The following is a 24,269-nucleotide window of genomic DNA, read 5'->3' as shown; positions in this document are numbered from 1 at the left end:
CTTTAAGTAATTTCATCATGCTTTCTCTAATGATACCTGTAATCAAATAAATATAATTCACACTATTAATAATGTATAATATTTTATTATTAATATTTAAAAATAATTATAAAGTATCTTTTTTCTAAAGAAATTATAAAGTATCACTATCACATATTCACATACCAGTGACATTAGGACATGGTGCGACTTCACCAGTTTTATGAGCATGTGCTCTTTAAACCGTGTTATTCCTCCTTTCACAACTTTGCCACAAAGTTTACATACAACATTTCCTTTCGTATTTGGAACTGGATCTCCAAAGTGCCAACCTATATCTCTACTCAATACACCTTCTAATCCTTCAGTCAGAAACTTTTCAATACGTGGTGGCATGCTTCACTTTCAATAAAAACTGAAATTAATATACGTAAAGTTAAACAAAATATAATTTTCTAGCTTGTAAACAAAAATATAAGTTAAACTGAAATTAAATAAATATATTACAATATTAGAAATTTAGAAGGTTTAGAACCTAGCTTGTAAAACAAAATTTCATAAGTGTTGCATGAAATAATTTTACCTATTTTCTTTTTTTTTTAATATAACTCACACTCATTGAATGTAGTTAGCTGTTTCATTTAATTTCAAAACTATATAATAAAAATAGAAATAAAATATTTGAAGTGTGACAGAGAATTTTTGCTTACAAAAGTAAAGTAGTAATTATTGTGGCATCTAATTTGTCAGATAATCAATGAGAAAAGGAGAAATAATAAATTATTTACTGTGGCTCCAGTTCACAGGCAGTAGTAACACGTAGGGATGTGCATGGGTCAGGTTTTTGGTCCACCCGACCCGACTCGAGAAGAAGGGGACTTCTACCCGTGACCCGACCCGACGAAATTTGATTTTTCACCCGACTCGATCCGACCCAATAGTCAGTTTAAAAAGTCGACCCGACCCGACCCTATTTATTTTTTTATTTATTAAAACCCACAATTTTTTTAATTTAAAATATAAAAAATACTTAAAATAATCGTTAGAAGCCACACCCTAATATCACTCGGTCTGCCTCGATGACTCTGCCATAAAAAAGCTGTCGCTTGCTTCTACACTTTGAAAACCAGACCCAACAACAGCCCCAAAGACCCCGTTTGCTCGTATGCATTCCTCGTAGATTGCATTGACGTTTGGTAAATAAAAAAGAGTTAAAAGCATAAAAAAACATGAAAATGAGTTAAATAGCTAAAATAATCGTTGGAACTGAAAAAGCATTTAGTGACAGTTAAGCAATCACACTAGCCTCATTAAATAAACAATTAAAAATGCAGACCAAGTACAAATAAGATAACCCTATCTCATTTATTAAACAAACAAAAAAGTGAAGACAATCCAATAGTTTCAGGCCACGATTTGCAGATGATAAATAACTTGGAAGCCACGCCCTAATATCATGCTTGCCTATTATATTCACCTCCATCGGGAACCATGAAAGTTGCCGACAAGCTTAGTTTTGTTTTGATGGTTCCTTCATCTTTTTCTTTTATATTTTGAAATGATAGAAAATGCTACGCATTAGCATTACGGGGAAAGAAAAAAAAGTAAAATAATTATTATTATTATGCATTAACTATTCAGGTCGGATCGGATAGGATTATTTTAATCTTAAACCCGACTCCGACCTGACTCTGAATATTTTAATATAAAACCCAACACGACCCGATCTGACCCTGAATTTTTTTTAAAAAAAGCTGACCCAATCGGGTCGGTCAGGTTCGAGTTTCATGCCCATCCCAAGTAACACGATGGTAGAGTGCACGCATGATCAAGTGAACATATATAAATTATGATGAATTTTTTAATATATGTGAATTTTTATAATATAGTTCTCAAATTTGGATTATTAAAACCGTGATTCGTATTCAATATGGAAAAAAACGAATATTCAAATTTTCGGATCGGATATCTAAATCTAAATATAAACTTTAATTTAACAAAAAATAATTTTAAATTTAATAATTTGTGATTTTATACAATTTATTATATATCTATATTATATATATTTATCAAAATATGCTTGAACAAAATAAAAATTTCTTATTATGTCATTTCAAAGCTTAAAAAAATAAATAATTTAAAAGGTTTAAAAGGAAGAAGAAAGAACTCACTGGATTCAATTATTCAATCTGCAAGCATTAAGACATTCCAATTTTAAAGCCAATTGGGTAGTGGTTAGGCGTTGACCATTTCAATTTACAAGCTAACTGGCTAGTGGCTGGGGCATTGGGTATTTTAATTTTTTAGTTGGGGACGGGCTATTTGGCTATTTGTAAATTATTTTAAGGGTTCATTTTTTATTAGATATTTGGATGATTCATGTCTAATCAAATGTGTAATTTTTTTTACATATTATCATTATTATCAAGAAAAACAAATCAAATATCCAAGTATCCAACTTCCAAGAGATGTCCCGAGAAGTTTCTCAGCTATTCCCACTCTCAGTTCTCACTTCTCTCAAAGCCATCTTCTTCGTTTCTTCTCATTCACATTCCCCAATTAAATGTTTTTCATTTTTCACCCCACCTATTTCAGTCTTGCATGTTCAAAATCAAAACCTCAAATCCCCTAGTGAAGATTTCATCTTCAATCTTCCTAAACTAAGCAGCAAAAAAATACCTTCTTAAATGGAAGTGGGAAACTTGATGCCTTGATCTACTCCTTCACCGGCGGCGAAGCTCGACGGACAGAAGACTTCCTACTGACTGGGCTTTGTTTTTTCGACTCTTCCCCTTCTCGGTTTATTTTTGGCAAGATGTGTATTGTGTGGGTATTTGAGTTCACGGTTGATTAAATAACCTATTTTGTTTTGTTCCACTCCCTACTCTGGTTGTAACTTGTAAGTAATTTTTCTTTCTTTTCAGTTTTCAGTTCACTTTTCACTATACTTATGGGCTCACAAGTTGCAGGGAATATATTCCCTTCATTTTCTTTTTTGTTTTCTATACGATGAGTTGATGATTGCAGTGCATTTTGATTTTTGTATTTGTCTTGGAATCACGATTGAATAACGGTGATTGCGTCCTGTTATCGGCACAATCGTCCGTTTCCCGTTAAATTTCAGACGCATTTCATCGCGATCGGTGTGAATCCGTGACCCACCGCAAAAACCACAAATAGCGGTTTCGGACGGTGGCACGACCGCAATATTGCGACTGCTATAGCGTTTTCAGAACGCTATTTGATACCCTGCTCAAGTGTAGCTTGCGTAAGGATGCAAGAAGCAAGGTATCCAGTTTCCTTTTCCCTCGGATCCCACTTTCGTTTCGCTTAAAGATGGGACTTAAGTTGAAGACTGCAAGAGAGAAATTAGGTGTCATTGCTGGGGAGAAAAGCAAGTTCCACTTGACACAGGGTGTGGGAGAAGTAACGACTCTGAGGAATGAGAACAGACAAACCAGCTCCCTCGTGAACGAATCGGAAGTATTGGGTAGAGTATATGAGAAAGAGAAGTTGGTTAGTATGTTACTTTGCGATGCGAGTCACCATGATGATCTCTCTGTTTATGCAATCTGCGGCATGGGAGGTCTTGGAAAGACCACACTTTCTCAGTTGGTATACAATGACGAAAATGTGGCAAAAGCCTTTGATTTGAGAGTTTGGGTGTATGTATCGGATGATTTAAATATTAAAAGGTTGACTCAAGCCATTCTGGAATCCATTGAAGGGAACTCGTGCAACATCCAAGAGCTAGATCCCCTGCAGCAGCGCTTAGTTGAAAAGCTTGTAAGGAAACGATTTTTACTTGCACTGGATAATGTGTGGAATGAATGCCCTGACAAGTGGGATGTCCTGAAGCAACCGCTATGGAGAGGAAAAAGAGAAAGCACGGTCGTTATCACTACTCGAGCTGAGAAAATTACTCTAATGACGGCCGGAGATATTCTTCATCGCTTGCGATGCTTGTCAAATGATGATTCCTGGTCTTTGTTCAAGCAAAAGGCCTTTGGGAGGGGAATAAATGAGGGTAATGTGATCCTGGAAATAATTGGGAGGGAAATAGTGCGGAGATGTGGAGGTGTATCACTGGCAATTAAGGCCTTATGAAACATATTGCGTTTCAAAAGTTAGGAAAGTGAATGGTTGCTTGTAAAGACAGTGGGATATGGGATTTGGACAATGAGGGAAAAAGAATCTTTGAAGTGTTGAGGTTAAGCTATCAATATCTTCCATCATATATGAAACGGCTTTTCTCATTTTGCTCAATATTTCCCAAAGATTCTGTCATGGAAAGGACGAACTGATAGCACTATGGATGGCAAATGGATTTATTCCTCCTAGTTGTCCACCGTTGGATTTGCACGATACAGGTTGTGAAATATTCTCTGAATTAACTAGGGGGTCTTTTTTCCAAGAGATCAAAGAGAAGGTCATGTAAAATGCATGATTTGATCCATGACCTAGCAACACAGATTATGGGACATGAGTGTTGCATGATTGATCTCGATAAGAGGCAGATTGAGCCCAATGAGAGGCTGGAAATCCTAGAAACTGCTCGTCACTTGCTTGTTCCTTATGACTTTTCATCACCAAAGGTTATGGACTTGACTGAACTGCCATTATTGCATTCTTTGATCCTATGCGGCAGGGACACCTTCCCTGGTAACCTCTTTAATCCTTCCCAGTTCATTAGAGTACAAAAGAATATGAAGGTGTTGCATTTTGTTTATGGATTTAGCAGTGTTGCATTTAAAAGTTTGAAACACCTGAGGTATCTACGCCTCGAAGATAGATTGAAAACTCTACCTGAATCAACAAGCTCCCTTCATAACTTGCAGACGCTGAATCTCCGCTCTTGTTGCTTTCTTGAAATGTTACCAAAAGGCATGAAGCACTTGAAAAATCTTAGGTATTTAGACCTCAGGCGTTTCAATTCACTAACTTGTATGCATGCTGGATTGGGACAATTGACATGCTTGTGCAAGCTAAGCAAATTCATTGTGGGAAAGGACAATGGTTGTGGCATTGATGAGTTGAAAGAGTTGGCCCTAGAGGGAAAATTGAGCATCAGTGGACTTCACAACGTGACGAGTTCAATGGAAGCTAAAAATGACAATTTGATAAAGAAGCAAAATTTAAGATCATTAACCTTATCTTGGTAAGTAAACAAAACGGAATGCACTCGTCATGAACATGGAAATGAAGAGGAGATTCTTAATTTTCTCCAACCTCATTTAAGCTTGAAGTAGTTATGCATATTTTATTACCAAGGTGCTAGCTTTCCGAATTGGATTATGGATCTGCTTCTACCAAACCTTGTTGAAATCTAAATAAAAAATATCGACAGGTGCGACCAACTTCCACCTCTATGGAAATTATGCTTCCTCAAAGGTCCTTACTATTGGAGGAATGGGTGCTCTCAAGTATATTGACAGTTGAGATATGGGAAGTTCTTATCCATCACTCGAGGTTCTCAATATAAGACGGTCACCATGTTTGGAGGAATGGATGGCAGTGAATGGTGTGTTGGGAAATAAAACGAGTACGAGTAATTTCCCTATAACCAGATTAGTGAGAATGCGAAATAAAAGCGGAAAAATAATACCTGAAATTGATAACGGAGTTCAACCAATTATGCCCACGTCTCCAGACTGCTGCAGATCTTTTACTAAAGAGAGAAAATTTACAGGTGTTTACAAAACACTCACTACTCACAAGAAATCTCTCTAGTATTGGGAGAAAGAAATGATTTGGGATGATTTTGAAGCTAAATGAGCTAAGGTATTTATAGTTGAAGCTTAAAGACTAATCTTGTAAATACCCTAAGTGTGCAGGGACTAAAATGCATTTTCTCCATTTTTATTTTCAACAAAATTTTCCCACTTGCACCGAAAGATCCTTCTTCTAGCAACCCACCGAAAAATTGCTTAATATTCAACAATTGTTTCAACATTTGTTGGCGCCACTTGACTTTAACAATCTCCCACTTGAAGACTGGTTTTAATCTGTCTTCACACCTTGATCAATGCAGCAACATTTTTGGTCTTGTTACTCTAACATGCCAACTGAAGTTAAACACATCTTTAGTTTGTTCGTAGTCAACGTTTTTGTCAACATATCTGCCGGATTTTGAGCTCCACTAATCTTTTCAAGTTTCAAAATCCCATTTTTCAGAAGAGACCGGATAAAATGATATCGCAATTATATGTGCTTCGTCCTGGAATGAAAAAGATGAATTCTTCGCTAGATGAATAGCACTTTAACTATCGCAATACAATACATTGTTTTCTTGTTTCTTGCCTAACTCTTTCAAGAAACTTTGGAGCCAAACCATCTCCTTGCTGGCTTCCGTAACAGCGACATATTCTGCTTCAGTTGTGGAGAGAGCAACTATCTTCTGTAGTTGAGAAACCCAACTCACTGCGGTTTCTCCTAGAGTATAGACATACCCTGTGGTACTTCTTCTGATGTCAACATTTCCGGCTAAGTCAGCATCTATATAGCCTATTAGTATCGTATATCCACCTTTGAAACAAAGTGCTTTATTTGTAGTACTTCGTAGATATCTAAGGATCCATTTGACTGCTTCCCAGTGTACCTTGCCTGGATTATTGATGTACCTGCTAACAGCTCCCACTATATGAGTAATATCTAGTCTAGTACAAACCATGGCATACATCAGACTTCCAATTGCTGAGGAATACGTCACCTTCACCATATGTGCACGTTATTCCTTTGTCTTTGGTGATTGTTCTTTGGAGAGTCTAAAATGAACACCTAAAGGTGTACTTACTGGTTTAGTATCTTGCATGTTGAACCTGGAGAGTACTTTGTTGATGTACTCAGCCTGTGATAACATTAAAGTCCCCGACTTTGTGTCTCTCTTAATCCTCATCCCAAGAATCTGGTTTGCAGCGCCCAGATCTTTTATTGCAAACTGCTTCGACAATTTTTGCTTCAAGTTTATAATCTCTTACAAGTTTGAGCTTGCAACGAGCATGTCATCAACGTACAACAATAAAATAATGAAGTTGTTATCAAACTTCTTGATGTAGCAACAATGATATACTTGGCATTTGGTAAAACCACTGCTACTCATGAAACTATCGAACTTCTTGTACCACTGCCTAGGAGCTTCTTTTAAACCATACAAACTCTTCTTTAACCTGCATACCAGGTTTTTCTTGTTTGCCTCTATGAAGTCTTCTGGCTGCCTCATATAGATTTCTTCCTCAAAATCACCATGAAGGAAATTTGTCTTCACATCTAATTGCTCAAGATGTAGATTCTCTGCAGCTACAATTTTCAACACCAGTCTGATTGTAGACAGTTTCACGACTGGAGAGAAAATTTCATTCTAGTTAATACCTTCTTTTTGCTGAAAACCTTTGACAACCAATCTTGCTTTGTAGCGTTTTCTCCCATCGTGCTCTTCTTTGATCTTGTAAATACACTTGTTATGGAGCGCTTTCTTGCCTGGTGCTAATTCAGTTATTTCCCACGTCTGTTTGACATAAGCGAGTCCATCTCATCTTTAATGGAAGACTCCCACTTGACTGAATCCTCCATTTGCATTGCTTCATCATAGCACTCTGGTTCACCATTGTAAGTCAACAACAAGTAGTGCAAAGAAGGAGAATAACGCTGGGTTGGTATATGAATTCTGGTGGAGCGTCTTAGTTCCGGTGTGTCTGGTTCTTCTTGAACTACTTCAGGACTGATCTGAACATCATTTCCAGAAATATTCTCAAAATCAGCAAATTCCTCTATTTCAGTTTCGGTATTAGTGCTACTTGATTCTATGGTTGATCTGTCTTTGTACATTACATTCTTATTGAAAATGACGTCTCTATTTCTGATGATCTTTCAATTTTCATAGTCCCAAAACCGATAACTGAACTCGTCACCACCATAACCAACAAAGAGACATTTGTTGGACTTAGCATCAAGTTTACTTCTTTCAGCAGAGTTTATGTGTACATAAGAAATACAACCAAACACTCTTAAGTGTGAAAGGTTTATTTCTTTATCGCTCCAAAATTCCTCCGGTATTCCACCATCCAAGGGAACTGAGGGCCCACGGTTGATCAGGTAAGCTGCAGTGTTGATAGGTTCAGCCCATAGCAATTTTGGCAAGCCAACATGTATCCTCATGCTTCTTGCACGTTCATTCAGAATTTTGTTCATGCGATCTGCTACGCCATTCTGTTGCGGTGTCATGGGAATTGTTGTCTCCATCTTGATCCCATTATTTGCGCAGAAATCTCGGAATCTACTGTTTCTGTATTCTCCTCCATTATCAGACCTCAATCGCTTGACTTTCAAACCAGTCTCATTTTCCACCATGGCCATCCATTTTTTGATGATATCAAAGACTTCTGATTTCTTCTTCAGAAAATAAACCCACACATTCCATGTAGAATCATCGATGAATGTGACATAATATAGTGAGCCTGCAAGAGATGGAACTAGAGATGGTCCCCATACATCAGTATGAACCAACTCTAACTTTTCAGCCTTGGGTGTTTTGCTAATCTTTGCAAAACTGACTTTCTTTTATTTGCCAAAGATGCAATCCTCGCATAGTCCAACATCTACACTCTTTAGATCCAGCAGCTTCCCTTTTGACAAAAGTGTCTTCATCCCTTTATCGCTCATATGGCCAAGCCTTTGGTGCCATAGGTTTGATTTTCCATCAGCATCTGCTACTGCAATGATATTCTCTAAATTTGAGGTTACATAGAGAGTACCAGTATTCTTACCACGAGCAATGACGAGTGCTCCTTTGGTAATCTTCCATTCACAGCCTGAAAAGGTTGTACTATATCCTTCTCCATCAAGCTGTCCTACAGAAATCAAATTTCTTTTGAGTCCAGGAATATGTCTCACTCCTTTCAGCTTCAAGGTGGTCTGGTTTGGCAATTTTAATCGGATGTCTCCTTTTCTGACGATCTTCAAGGTTTCATCATCAACTAGATGAACCTTCCCAAAATCACCACTGATATAGTTTTCCATGATTTCTTGGCATGGGGTGGAGTGGAAAGATGCCCCTGAATCCAATATCCATGATTCAGTTAGACTGTTGACGCTTAGAATCATGGCATCACCTGTCTCCTTTGTCATGTTGGTAGATATTTGTGCGTCGGTATCTTTCTTCAATGCTCGGCAATCTCTTTTAAAGTGCCATTCTCGCCACAATTATAACAAGTAAAATCTTTCTTTCCCGTTCTTTATTTTCCCCTTCTAGATTTCGATCTGCCACGATTTGAATTTCTTTCTGAAGTTCTCCCTGTGGACTCCGTGTGCAAGGCTGAGGAGGTTGATGCTTCACCCGATTCTCTCCGTCAAATTTCTTCACTCAATACCAGATCCTGAACATCGTCGAATTTTAATTTGTTGTTTCCTGACGAGCTGTTGACTGCTGTAACAGTAGCATTCCAACTGTCTGGTAGAGATGATATGAGAATTAAAGCTCGAACTTTATCATCGAATTCAATTTCCACGGAACTCAACTGGATTGTGATTGTGTTGAGCCACTGATGCCCCTTCCGCCATCCGCAAATTGAATAATTGCCTCATCAAATGAAATTTGTTTGAGGCCGATGACTTCTCATACATACTAGAGACAACCGACATAAGAACCACCATGGTCTTTTCCTTTGTTATGTTGAAAGCAATATTGCGGGATAACGTCAGTCGGATAACTCCGAGGGCTTATCTGTCGAGAAGAGCCCAGTCTTCATTCTTCATGCCCTCTGGTTGCTTTCCTGAGAGAGATTGATATAGATTATTCTGGTACAAAAAATCTTCAATCTGCATCTTCCAAAAGCCAAAGTCTGCACCATCGAACTTTTCAATTTTCACATTCCCTTCGTCTGCAGCCATCTCGAATCTAGCTTCGTTTGGATCATTTCTGACAATTCTTGCAAACCACCGTGTATTAGAACACCTCCGTCGACAAATTCGTATCGCCGACCAAAATTTTACTATTCATGAAATTCACTATTCACGTGAATAGTAATGAATAGTAGCCTCGCAAAAAAATTGACAAAATTTACAACCAACCAAAAGCTCTGATTACCAGTTGTTGGGAAATAAAATGAGAACAAGTAATTTCTCTATAACCAGATTAGTGAGAATGCGAAATAAAAGCGAAAAAATAATACCCGAAATTGATAACGGAGTTTAGCCAATTATGTCCACGTCTCCGGACTGCTGCAGATCTTTTACTAAAGATAGAAAATTTACAGGTGTTTACAAAACACTCACTACTCACAAGAAAGCTCTCTAGTATTGGGAGAAAGAAATGATTTGGGATGATTTTGAAGCTAAATGAGCTAGGGTATTTATAGTTAAAGCTTAAGGATTAATCTTGTAAATACCCTAAAGTGTACAGGGACTAAAATACATTTTCCCATTTTTATTTTCAACAAAATTTTCCCACTTACACGAAAAGAACCTTCTTCCAGCAACCTACCAAAAAATTGCTTAATATTCAACAATTGTTGGCGCCACTTGAATTTAACATGGTAGAGAACATTTTCCTCTCTTAAGTTCATTAACTATCGAGGATTGTCCTAAGTTGATTAAGCTACCAATGTTTGGATCTCTAAAAAGACTGAACTTTATAGGAAGTAACATCACTTTACTCCAATCTTTGATGATGAATGCCACTGTTCTTACAAAGCTTTGGATTGGTAAATTACATGAGTTACCAGATGGACTGCTACGAAATCACAATCACCTTGAAGAGTTGATGATTGATAAAAGTAGTCTAAAGTCTTTACTTAATCTGTTTTGATAATTTAATTTCCTTGTCTACACTGTGGATTCCAGGTTGTCCAGAGTTAACCGCATTACCAGGGAGTATCTGACATCTCTCTTCTCTACGATCTCTATATATTTGGCATTGTGAGAGATTAATTTCTCTCCCAAATGAGATACAACACCTCACATTTCTTTCAAAATTGGACATTCTCTATAGTTCTAATCTCATGTCATTGTCACAAGGAGTACGGACCCTCACGGCATTGGAATGTCTGTATGTCAAAGTATGCCCACACTTGAAAAACGGTACGATAAAGATAGACGGGAGTATAAACACCCATTTTTGTCCAGATTTATTATTATTATTATTATATTATTAAAAATATTATAATATATTTGCAGGCTTGGACTCAGAGCCCATTACAAGTACCTGAACCAGAGCAAGACATGAACTGGCCCAATAACACGACCCAAACTTATTAACCTAATAACAATTAGGGTTTCTAAATCCTAAAACACTAAGTAGTTGTCGCAACAGTGATGACTCTTCAGCTCCCGTTGGCGCCGCTCCTCTTCGTGAATGGATCACCGACGAATGACCCCAAGTTTTCGTCGATCAACATGGACGTCATCACTTACGCCAAACATCACTCAAAAGCACAAAAAATACAACAAAATATTAGTGCTCCATTAAACATATTTTAAAATAAAAAAATCTTGAAAAATCAGTAGAATACCCTATCCACTATTCAATATCAGTGGAAGATCCACTACACAACAACTATAAATAGAGGCTCGAACAAAAGAAAAAAGGGGAAGGCAATTTTCGCAGAGAGATTCAAATAGTGAGGTGCTCAAACAAGAAAAAGAGAGAAAATTTCTAGTTTGAAAAAAATAGATAAGGAATGAAGGTACTTACCGAGGAGTGTGGTTCATCGGAGGCTGTGGAACACCAGAAATCGCCTAGTCTCGCTGATTCTTCTAGAGGTAAACTTGTAGATCTACAAATCTATGAGGGTTTTTCGTGTAAACTAGGTTGAGATTTGGTTTAAGGAGGGAAAGATGAATTTTTTGATAAGGGTTAGGTTGCTCTAGCCACCGTCACCGATGAGAGTTGAGAGAAAATGTCTCTCTCTTATCCTTCAGTTTTAAAACTGAATAAAATGAAGTGTTTAGCCAATTTTTGGCTTTGTTTTAGAGTTATATAACGTATCCAAAACGACGTAGTTTTGGAAAAAGACTTGTTTGTAATTTTATTGTGGGTTAATTACATTTAAGAGGCTTCCGTGTTTTATATATTTATTTTATAGTCACCTAACACATTTTATTTATATTGTATTTCACGCATCATATTTTTAAATAGCATTTTTTGGTCACCTTAATATTATTATATGAATTTCATATATATTATAAATTGTTATCTTGATTTATGAAATTTGCATTTTAGTCACTATTTTGCATTTTACATTAAACCTTAAATTTGACTATATGTTTTAATTGCATTATATTTTAGCCTTTAATATTAATGGATTATTTATATTTTCAATACTTACAATATTTAATATTTAATATTTTTAATTTTGGTTTTGGTTTATTGTTCATTTAGTCTTAATTATTTTGTTTTTGTTAAAATGAAATCCTGTAATTATGTTATGAAATTAGGCATATTTTGCTCCCATTATTACTACACATATGTGCATATTATATTATTATATATGTTTTATTACTTATTTGTACACTTTTCATGTAAATTATTAGTTTTTTTAGTTAAAGGATTTTTTAATTAATTAATTTGAAGTAAATTAATTAAATTTCAATAAATAGATCATAATTTAACTTTATATTCAATTTATAAACAACGTGTAAGCGACACAGTACCGATTTTGGGCGTTCTGGGGTGCTAATCATTCCCCACGCGTAAACGACTCTCGAGCCCGCTTTAATCGAATCTTTGTAAACACAAACCAACTTTTGTCTTAAAAAATAATTTTTCTTAAAAAAAATTTTTAAAAGACGTTTTTAGGTATTCGACCTACCTAACCCAAAGTTCAATGGCGACTCCTTTTCAATTTAATTCCAATTAATCCAAAATACCGAATTTTTCAAATTAAAAGTCGTAACTGTTTTTAAAACAACATTTAATTGTTCCACCTAAAAATGGTTATGACAGCTTGGAGACTCCGCTAGGGATTTTTAGAGAGTCAAGCTGTAAGTCGCTTACATATTGTCATTTGGTGGAAATTATGAGTTCGAGTCTTTGGTTAACTTATGATCCTTTTATTGAAGCTTTTAATTACTTCATTTTATTATTGTCTTACTAACATTTTTATTTTTGCTTTCAGATTTGTTCAAGTTTTTGTCGGGAGGTTTCGTTTTTCTTTTAACTCAAAGGTTGAATGTTCCTCCTCACACACATCAAGCGCATTTACATATCATAAGCTCACTTATGAGCTTTGTCCCTTTTAAGTTGAGATGAAAGCTTAGCCTACGTGAGATAATTTGTTTCTCTGCATGAGTTTTAGCAAGTAATCTTTGGGGTTCATATACCTTATGTCTACGTGAGATAAATTGTTTCTCTGTATGGACATAAGGGAATGTATCATCTCAAATTGAACTCGATTCGTACGAGCCTGTAATGGGCCATGATTGAGGGTTTGGTAGCCCAAGAGGGCACAGACATTAAGGACAATTCAAGTACCTTTTTTCCCGTTAGAGCCGAAACCATGCATATAGTGAACCGTAGCATGGTCACCCTAGGTATAACTATACTGAACCTCTGTCCGTTAATAGGTACCCAAATTAAGTGTACACAAAGGAGGAGCATTTCTAAAACTTTTTATTTTATGTTGAATAACAACATGTGAACTAGATATCATACGGTTAGGATTAATTTCTTGAAAATAATTATCTTGGGTAGAAAACATGTTTGGGTAGGATCATTATCTATTTAAAGCATGCCCGGGTGGATATAATGATTGGGTAGGTGTTATATATTTATCTGTAGATAACATCTTTTAATTATATTGTTGATACTAATTCATTTTTCTCTTTTATTTGTAACACTAATTTATTTTGTTTCTTTTGTTTGCGTCATTTTTTATCCTTGTTACATTACATTGCATTTGCATCTTCGCATTCTGCATAATCATCATAAATAAAAGAAAGGTGTTGATTAACCGAGTAATCATCAGATTAGATGAGTGATCATTGAAATGGAAAAGAGTTTTCATAACAAGGAATAACTCAATCTAGCAGTCCGAGCCTGGTCGGAGGAAACACAAAAAGTAAAAGGAGATAGTTTGCCTGAAGGTTATGTATCGCAGTTATCCACGGATGTCAATATTAATTTCAAGCAGAACGATTTACGAGAATTGAGAGAGATCTGGGAAACACGGAGAATACCGACCAAAGAGAGGTTCTACAAAAAATATGGTGACATAACTCAGGTCCTTTATGTAAAGATAGAGGAACCATTGCTCAAAGCTCTAGTCCAATTCTGGAACCCTGTGTACAATTGTTTCACTTTTAACAGACGGGATTTGAGACCAACAATCGAGGAGTATACAGCTCTGTTTAACTTCAAAAACATCCAAGTGGATAAAGTTTATTCCAGACTATTGAAAGTTCAATCCTTCAAGAATAAACTGGTAAAGATTATCGGTACAGGTGAAAATTAGATAGTACAACACATTCAACAAAAAGGAGAAAACGAATGATTTCCTTGACATTGTATTAAGAAAGTGATACTCGAGCATATAGATGAAGATAAGAGGTTGGACACCAGCAGTGATATTTCCAAAGACTTTGTTCTATGTGGAAAGTGATATACATGGCTCTTGCCATGTATGGTCTAGTGATATTTCCAAAGACTTTGTTCTATGTGGAAAGTGTTGTCACAGATTTCTTTGACACATTGGAGAAGGGTATAAATCCAGCACCAGCAGTTTTGGTAGAAACTTTCCGATCCCTAAATAATTATCGTAGATTAGAAGGGGGTCGATTCATAGTATGTGCTTAACTACTCACTGTATGGATTCACAGTCACTTCTGGAAAGAAGACAAGGTATCATATCATCGCTTATTTACGGTGTCCTCGCCTTTGAAAGAATTTATAAGTAAAGAGTGGCCAGAAGGGTTACCAAGGAAAATATGGATAACAACTTTCAGTAATTTACAAGACCGAGATATTGGTTGGTGTGTTCTTTGGCTTGGATATACCAATATTTTATTTAGATGTGGAGATCTTGACCATGTCCCTTTGCTGGGATTATGGGGAGAAGTCAGCTATGCCCCATTAATGGTTGTCAGACAATATAGAGCTGGCCAATTTGTTCCAGTTACAAGCGGCTTGAATGAATCTGAAATCACTTTCCATGGAGACCATTACAGGAAGAAAGCACGGGATCTATCTCTTGCTTGGAAAAAAACTTTTCGAACAAGAGTTGTTTCTGGAGATGTTATGTATACACTAGACTATGAGGTTTGGAAATTTACAAGGACAAATGAAAATGTCCCTTTGCCAGATCCAGGAAGAAATATCCATTGGGAAGAGCTTATCAAGGTGGTACATTCACAGGATAAGATTCTTACTGCTGAGTTTGAAGCTGAAAGGAAAAAATGGGATAAAACAATGGAAGAGGCAAGACAAGAAAAGTCCATGATAGATCTTGATAGGGGTCTCCATGTTAAACAATTTGATTTGTTGAAGAAAGATAAAGAGAAAGTCTATCTCGAGCTGGCTGACTTAAAAAGGGAATATCGTAATCTACAAAAGGTAAAGGTGTTTGGATCTGGAAATACATCACAACAATGGGCTAAAGAGTTGGCAATTGAGAGGCGACTAGTTCAAAGTCTGGAAGCCGAGAATAAACGTCAACTTAGGAGAATTGAAGTCGAGAAGAAATTGAGGGATAAATATAAAACTGGAAAAATAAAAGTAACTAAACATCTTAAGATTAAAAGCCGTAGAACCGAGAAATGTAAAGCTGAGACGGAAGCTGACTTGAAGGAGTGGGAAGCAGAAAAACATCAAGTCTGTGGTTTGGAAACTGAAATAAATAATATACTGGAAGAACTCGAGGCCAGAGACCAGAGGATTCAAGAATTAAAGGTAGAAAAAGAACAAAAGGAAAATGAAATATGAATCGAGAGGCAGGGGTGGAACCGAATTCTCGAGAGAAAACAGGCTGAAATTGGGTCTTAGATGCAAAGATTCCAAATAAAAAGCAGGAGAGTGGGGCAATTAACAGAAGAAATAAAAGATTTACAGACCAATCTTAAAGAAGAGTTGAATCAATCTCGAGCTATGAATGATGATCTCAAAGATCATATATCGCATCTTGAGGAGTCCTTACTTCAAATACAAATGCCACCTGAGTGGATGAACTTGAAGCTTACTCGTGAGGAGAATAATTCTTTACGAGAGAAAATCAGAGGACTAGAGAGTGAGTTTCAATGCTGTCGAGTACACGTCACCAATCTCAAAAGGGAAATTATTTGTATAAAGGAGGGATGGAAGGACACATATGAGCACCACCGGATGTTGGTTGAGGAACGTAAACGCATGATGGGCGAAGCAATAGCACAAATGCGCGAGGTGACCCATTATACACAAGAACTAGCCATCAGAGCTGAAATTATTCTGCTTCGTACTAGTTTATCATTTGAGTATGGGGAGAAGGTCGCTGAGATCATGAATGAAATCATGGAATTAAATAACAGAGTCAAACCGCATTTGTAGAATTGATCTCTCTTGTAAAGATGAAAACTCTTTTGTAAGAATGAAACTTTTCTAAGAATGATTACTTTTGGAAATCGATGCCTTTTTGCATTTGCATTTGCATAATTCATTATGCATAATAAAATGCATCATTTGTAACATATTACTAACAAAATGCATCATTATAAAGCATTACCAATAACATGCATCTGAATTTAAAAAAACAAACAAATAAATTGATTTTTTGAGATTATATGACAGAGAGATTCTGGCAAGTAAAAATAATCCTCATCACACACGAAGTATGACCATGGACACTAAGATTGAGCAGTTAAAGAAAGAAATGCAAGAAGATTTACAAAAGATACAACAAGAATGGCACTAGAGAATGGAGTAATCACAGAAAACAATTATAAATCAAATCTTGAAAAGCCAAGCCAGTATGATGAATGAAATGATGACCAAGATGTTTGGGTTACATACTGAAGAAATTAAAGAGCCGAGTACTACTTCGATTGAAGCTTCTGGCCATGAGTCTACCCCAAGATTAGTTATTTCTCCTGAAAAGTCAGTTGAGCATCATGTAAGGTCTTCAATAACAAAGGTTCAAATGGTGGGCACAACTAACCCTCAAAGTACACCTCATGATTATATGGATGTAGATATTGAGGAAATAGAGAAATCTAAAATCGAGATACCAAAACATCTAAAGGATTGATGTAAAGGGTTTCTTAAAGAGATGGAAAAGAAGAGTTCTTAAAACGGAATGGAGGCAGAAGAACTGAGTCTAATGCCAGACTTGATCTTACCACCAAAGTTCAAAATGCCTGAATTTGAAAAGTATGATGGAAAAACTTGTATGGTCGCTCATTTGACTATGTTTTGTTGAAGAAATGACGAGATTAGGGAAGTACTCAGATAAACACTATTTCTTACATTTGTTGTTGGTTCTCCCTCAATTATTAATGTCAAAACTCATGTATATTTTTATTTCCTCTCTTCTGGGTTTGGTCAAGAATTGAGTTTTCTTTTCTCTTCTGTTCTCTTTTGATATCAAAGACTTACCCTCTTTCTTAGTTGTTAATTTTATGAGTTTCTGTTATTTAGTTGATTCGTTGATTATATTTTGGTGTTCTTTTTGGGGAAAAAAGCACCTTTTGTTGTAGCAGATTTGATAAATCCTCTCCTTTTTCGACTTCAAAAAGGGTGCAAAGTTTGTACTTTTGTTGCAGGTTAGCACTATCAAGATTCTTTCTTTCCTTTTTTTTTGGGATTATGTTATGAAGGAATTTAACAAAAAAATTCACTTTCTAATTGGATTGATTTATTGTAGTGTGTTCGAGCTGGGTTTAGCCTGAAAAGTTGTTTTTCTGTATAAAAAGTTGAATCTTTGAGAGTTTTGGGTTATTTAAAAGACGACAATTGGGGATATAACACCAAAGAAGGAGACAAAGTCAAGGAGGGGTAAACATGTCGTTGATGATACAGCTCCCTTATTGCCTAAACGGCAAGATGAACATGCTGGTTATGATGAATTTAATGGAGCTTCTTTTACTGGTGCGGTGTTTAACTTGTCAACCACAATTGTTGTGTGGGGATCATGGCCTTGCCTGCTACAATGAAAGTTCTGGGTCTAATTCTTGGGATTGCGATGATCGTCTTTATGGCGTTCTTAACTAATGCCTCGATCAAGTTCTTGCTTAGGTTCAGTAGGGCTGGAAGAACAACTTCTTATGGAAGCCTTATGGGGGATGCATTTGGGAAATTTGGAAGAATCTTTCTGCAAATCTGTGTTTTAGTCAACAACATTGGTGTTCTCATTGTGTATATGATTATTATCGGTACGACTTCCTTTCAATTCGATTCTTCGACTTCCAATTGTTTTGAATATATGTTCTGATCTCACCTTTCATGTTGAATCATTTGTTTCCTAGATTTCCCTTACCTGATCTCAATGGAAATGTGTGAATTTGCTTTGAGCTAATGAGTGTTTATTGGTTCTTGTAGGTGATGTGCTTTCTGGAACATCATCAAGTGGTGTTCACCATGCTGGTGTGCTTGAAGGGTGGTTTGGAGAACACTGGTGGAACGGGTGAACCTTTGTCCTCCTTGTTACTACACTGGGGATCTTCTCTCCATTGGCATGTTTCAAGCGAATTGGTTAGTGTCGTAGTTGTCCTTTCGAATCTAGCAGCAAACTTTTGCTCATCTTTACACTTCATAGTAGCATTTGAACTCTCAGAACTTCGTACTTCAAATCTTTACTGGTATAAATCTAAGTTGGATAGTTTGTATTGCATGTTTATTGTTTAGTTTAGCACGAATACGAGCAGTTATGTCTTCGATTTCTTGCAGATTCCTTGAGATTTACATCTGCCTTAGCAGTTGCTCTGGCAGTTGTATTTCTTGTCATTACTGTGGGAATAGCAATTGTCAAGTTAATAGGTGGAACAATACTGATGCCTAGATTGCTACCGGATGTCACCGATTTGACCTCATTCTGGAAACTCTTCACCGTAGTTCCCGTTTTAGTCACGGCGTATATCTGCCATTACAACGGTATGCAATCCATTCGACTCTTGATTTAGTGTTTTACGTTGGTGGACGTAATAAGACTGGCTGAATTTCTTGTGTGCTTAAATTTGCAGTTCACAGCATAGATAATGAACTGGAAGATTCTACCCAGATAGCACCTGTTGTGCAAACAGCACTTGCTCTATGCTCGATTGTTTACATAATGACAAGCTTATTCGGCTTCCTTCTATTCGGTGATGCTACGTTGGACGATGTGCTTGCCAACTTTGATACTGACCTCGGCATTCCCTATAGCTCTCTCCTTAACGACTCTGTCCGTATTAGCTATGCTGCTCACCTCATGCTTGTATTTCCCATCGTCTTCTATCCGCTTCGACTCAACATGGACGGACTCCTATTCCCGTCCGCAAGGCCGTTAGCTCTGTCTAATACAAGGTTCGCTTTTACTACCGCCGGACTGATCACAGTTATCTTCTTGGGTGCAAATTTCATTCCCAGCATCTGGGATGCATTCCAATTCACTGGAGCAACTGCCGCAGTTTGCCTTGGTTTCATTTTTCCTGCTGCTGTTACTCTTAGGTGAGTTTCTGCCGCAGTTTGCGTTGGTTTCATTCACGTTGCCGACCATCTTTCTTATATGATACTAAACATAGAGGTACATTAAACCATTTTCGGTCTGCATTTCAGGGATATCCACTCTATAGCAACGAGGAAGGACAAGATCTTGGCGATTTTCATGATCGTGCTAGCTGTATTCTCAAACATGGTTGCCGTATATAGTGATGCTCTAGCCCTGTTTAAGAACTCAGGAACAGAACCTAGGGAGTGATATCTCTGGAGAAGAGTCGAAGATTACCTGATTTATAGCATCATTTGAGTTTTAGTTCGAAAATCTGGGTTTGCGAAGGAGGTTTGATAAGCTGTTTAATAAGATGAACGTGGACTATTTCCATGGTAGAACAATTTGGGATGGTTATGGAAGTGTATGGGAGTACATTAATCAAGTTGTAAAACTAAGTTCTTGTTTGCTTGAGATTGTCCAGCAAGTTATAACTTTTTTTTATAAAAAAATATGCTATAGTAAACTGTTGTTTAAAAGATACAATTAGGGTATATTTTTGTGAAATTTTCCTTGGCACTCTCGTGCCGATGTCATTCAAAATGAAGAAAAATAAAAAAAATAGGACCAAAATTTTAAAAAATTAAATGATTTTATTTAAAAATAAATACTTATAAAAAATATGTATTTACATGAGCAAGTGTCAATCAGACGACGACTACGACGCATGTATATAAGCAATGTCTTTATCATTTGATAAGTGCTTGTTAAAAAGTTATATTTAAACACTTTATAAACTTTTTCTTTTAACAAATTCTAACTCTAATCCTAACCCTACCTAGAAGAGAGGGGAATGGATGCCTCTAGGGCAGAAAGTGGAGATCTCGTAGTCGATATATAATCTATGACCTAAGGAATATGAGAGACAAATATGACAGCTATCAACCGGTCAAATGTGATTGCTCGAACACTTTAAAAAACATATGACATTTGAGAATATCATGACAAAATTTATAGATTTTGAGCTATCAAAAGTCAATTCTTAAACTTATTAGACTCGTATTAATGACATACAAATAATTTTGGATACTTAAATTTCGAGTATTTCATAAGAAAATTGTTTTTTTTGTCGGGTTGATATGTGTATGGTCTAGTTTAAGATCTATCTTTGACAACTCAAAATCAATAATTTCTTATAGTAATATCATCAAATCCCACATTATTTATATATGAGTTTTTTTAAAGTATTTAAATATAATCTTCAAAACATGTACTTATTAGTGATTTAAAACAAGGTTTATACATGCATGTGTCTTCGACAAATATTATGCACATTATTTCCTTTTGAATAATTCTTACAATTTTGACGCATTATTTTCACTTCTTTTCATTTGATCTTAGATCATGTCATATGAAAGAGATTGTACAAAAAAACTGTCACATAAATTAAACTTATTTTTCAAAAAACACTTCTATAATATCATGCCTTTTCCAAAAATATATAATTTTAGTCAATATTTTTTTTGATATCATTTAAGTAAAAAATAAAAAATTATTGTGGGTGATTAAAAAGTAATTAGTTTTTAAGCATTGAAAAGAAATCATTTAAGTTTTTGACCATCTTACTTGGCATATCCATGATATGGTCCATCTTACTTGGCACCTAATTTGGGCCTCCAATTTTCAACTTAATGTCCATTTTTTTATTCAAATAAATGGCAAAATAAATCAGGAAAAAAGAAAAACAATGAAAGAGTCTTTGAGGTTAGGTCGTCTGATTTCTATACCCAATTTTACTTCTCCCGACTTTTAAACCAAGGTTTCTCCTAGCCAAGAGAAGGAAAAGTCTGATAAATTCTTTGAATCTAAGGTAACCCATCTAAATATTCTCCAGATTCAATCTTTTCATCTCTTATTTTATCATTCCATTGAATTTATACTCGATGCTTCCATCATTTGTTTGAATTTTGTTTTCTGTTTACAAGATTTTTACTCCTGGATCTGATCAAAATCTCTTTTTTCTATCCGAACTAAAGAGCTGGAGTTGTTCTGTTATTCATTGTATTATTTCGGTTTTGTGTGATTTTATTTCTTTGTTTTTAGCTTGAAAGCTAGGATCTTTGGATTTCAAAAGACTTGAATTTGAGCATTCATCATGGTGTTTAGATAAGAAATAATATGGGTTGTTTTATCTTTCGTGAATTATGGCTATGGGTGTCTTGCTGTTAGGGATTTTACCACTTGGTACTTGAAGTCATTATTTATGCTTGAAAATTGAAATATGGATTTTTTATAGGTGTTAAGAGATTTTTTTTTCTCCTTCAATAAAAGAACATTGTTTTTCTTAGGTTGAGGATTACAACTATGGCTGCTGCTGCTGAATCATCTGAATCTGGGTCTAGATTATCAAGTTCCGAGTTGATGAAAGATGAGACTTTTTGTAACGAGGAAGGTTGTCCTAAGCAGGCATCACCTATTAGGGAAGTGGATCGAGGAATACAAGCCCATCAGGCCGTGTAGGATCAAGGAACACTAGTCCATCCAGGCAGAAGGTGGTAAAGACCAAACCACGGGGTTTAGATGAGGAAACGGTTGGTACATTTGGTAAGGCAGCTCATCCTGATGTTCAAATGGAAGATAGCATATGGGCGATGTTGCCTGAGTTATTGAAGATTCTGGCAAGGGTTCCCCCATTTATGATATTCCGGCTTCGTTCAGTTTGTAAAAGATGGAATTCGATACTGCAGGATAACAGTTTTCTTAAATTTCACTCAGAAGTGCCATCTCATGGGCCTTGTCTACTTACATTTTGGAAGAACTCACAGACACCCCAATGCTCGGTTTTTAGTTTGCCGTTGAAAACCTGGTATAGAATTCCATTCAGTTTTTTGCCTCAGTGGGCCTTCTGGTTGGTTGGCTCTTCCGGTGGTCTAGTTTGCTTTTCTGGACTTGATGGTCTAATTTTCAAAGCTTTAGTATGTAACCCTCTTACACAGACTTGGAGAACACTGCCAAGCATGCACTATAACCAGCAAAGGCAGTTGATTATGGTTGTTGATCGAACAGACAAATCATTTAAAGTTATAGCCACTAGTGATATTTATGGTGATAAGTCACTTCCCACTGAAGTCTATGACTCGAAGATTGATAAGTGGACAGTTCACCAGATAATGCCTGCAGTTAATCTTTGCTCCTCAAAGATGGCATATTGCGACTCCAGGTTGTATTTGGAAACCCTCTCACCCCTTGGCTTGATGATGTATCGGCTGGACTCAGGATATTGGGAGCATATTCCAGCAAAGTTCCCAAGATCTTTACTAGATGGTTATTTGGTTGCTGGGACACAGAAGCGCCTGTTTCTGGTTGGAAGAATCGGTCTTTATAGTACTCTACAGAGTATGAGAATTTGGGAATTAGATCATGCTAAGATTACATGGGTGGAGATAAGTAGAATGCCACCTAAATATTTTCGAGCTTTGTTAAGGCTCTCGGCGGAGAGATTTGAGTGCTTTGGACAGGATAATCTTATCTGCTTCACATCTTGGAACCAAGGGAAGGGCCTAATTTTTGATGTGGATAAGAAGGTTTGGTCTTGGATTGCTGGTTGTGCTCTTCAATCATACAATAGTCAGGTTTGCTTCTATGAGCCAAGATTCGATGCCTCTGTCCACTGAGTTGTTAAACTTCCCCCCAGGATGAGCTGTTGAGAGATTAACATGCAACGTGTAGTTCCTCCTTTTTTGCAGGAAGACAGTATCTTCTTATACACCATCCTTTTTTCACTCCTGAGCATATTTTGACTGGAATTGCTTCTCACTTGGTGGATGGTGCACCAAGTTATCCTTTCAAAGTTTCTCTGTCACCAATATTTTTAGGCAATTGGTGATATAGTTCCATATGGGGACTTGATGGGGCAAATTGACAGAGGCCTGGGTTGTACTTTGATGACTAGATGATGGTCGAACTTCTTAAAGGTGTATATCATGAGGCTAAAAGAGTTGTATGAACTTTTTGCACTGGCCTTTGCATGCTAATTTAACTCCTGTATTTCATTTCATAATGTTATAATGCTTCCCTTTTCTTTCAATTTATATTCGTAGTGGCCGAAGTATGTCATTGTGTTGTCTCCATCGCAGCATGTGTACATTATACTTTCAATGCTGTTAACCCTGCTCTTATGATTTGGAAGCTCTTCTTGACCCTTGTTACTTTTTCGATCTCCTGAAGTAAATCTACTAAGCCTATCTAAATTGTCGATGAAGTAATACAGTAAATCGTAGTGACTGAATTGCTTCAGTCTTCAGTGGCTTCACCCACAAGAAAAAACACTGAAACTGCGGAAACATCAACAGTTAAATTTGGTGCATTGCATTTGATTTCAATTGTCGAAGCGGTAGCTTTTGCTTTGGAGGAAGGTAAGTTCCCTCTTCATTGCGTCCTACATACTGCATCAGGCTTACTTTAGATCTGGTGCAGAAGGGGTTGTATTAAGTCATCGTTGCAATTACTCGTGACAGGTTATGAATTAAGTTGCAAGAGCTGCTGATTGTTATATATGCAGCTCCTGTAGAGTACCAACTGGAAATCTGCATTGTTTCTGCTGTGAACTGAATGTTTATGAGCATGATGCAAATGCAAGTGTAGATGTTTCATCAAATGAAGCTCCAGTGTGTTCTTGCTCTATACCTAGTGGTAACATTTAGCATGTTT

The 24,269-nt window shown here is 36.5% G+C and overlaps 3 protein-coding genes and 1 pseudogene across 3 annotated transcripts; all 4 read left to right on the top strand.

Moving 5' to 3' along the window:
* Positions 1-800: 800 nt before the first annotated feature.
* LOC120196811 (disease resistance protein RGA2-like) lies at positions 801-10,657 on the top strand. The gene is made up of 3 exons (XM_039198529.1): positions 801-806; positions 4,493-5,504; positions 10,513-10,657. Coding segments are annotated over exons 1-2 (651 nt in total). The 5' UTR covers positions 801-804; the 3' UTR covers positions 5,142-5,504; positions 10,513-10,657.
* Positions 3,241-4,163, top strand: LOC120196810 (putative disease resistance protein RGA3). The gene has a single exon (XM_039198528.1). It carries the CDS (start codon positions 3,316-3,318, stop codon positions 4,084-4,086), a length of 771 nt encoding a protein of 256 aa, XP_039054459.1. The 5' UTR covers positions 3,241-3,315; the 3' UTR covers positions 4,087-4,163.
* Positions 10,658-17,877: 7,220 nt separating the features above from the next.
* LOC120196748 lies at positions 17,878-19,844 on the top strand (annotated as a pseudogene).
* A 1,436-nt stretch (positions 19,845-21,280) lies between these two features.
* Positions 21,281-23,592, top strand: LOC120196747 (F-box/kelch-repeat protein At5g15710-like). Its single transcript, XM_039198476.1, is given in 3 exon segments — positions 21,281-21,429; positions 21,907-22,035; positions 22,038-23,592. Coding segments are annotated over 2 exon segments (1,308 nt in total). The 5' UTR covers positions 21,281-21,429; positions 21,907-21,923; the 3' UTR covers positions 23,234-23,592.
* Positions 23,593-24,269: the final 677 nt, after the last annotated feature.

The sequence above is a fragment of the Hibiscus syriacus genome, unplaced genomic scaffold (assembly GCF_006381635.1).
Source record: "Hibiscus syriacus cultivar Baekdansim isolate YM2019G1 unplaced genomic scaffold, ASM638163v2 tig00117034_pilon, whole genome shotgun sequence".
Lineage (NCBI taxonomy): Eukaryota > Viridiplantae > Streptophyta > Magnoliopsida > Malvales > Malvaceae > Hibiscus > Hibiscus syriacus.
The sequence above is the reverse complement of the archived record's forward strand: the minus strand, read 5'-3'. Positions and strand labels throughout refer to the sequence as shown.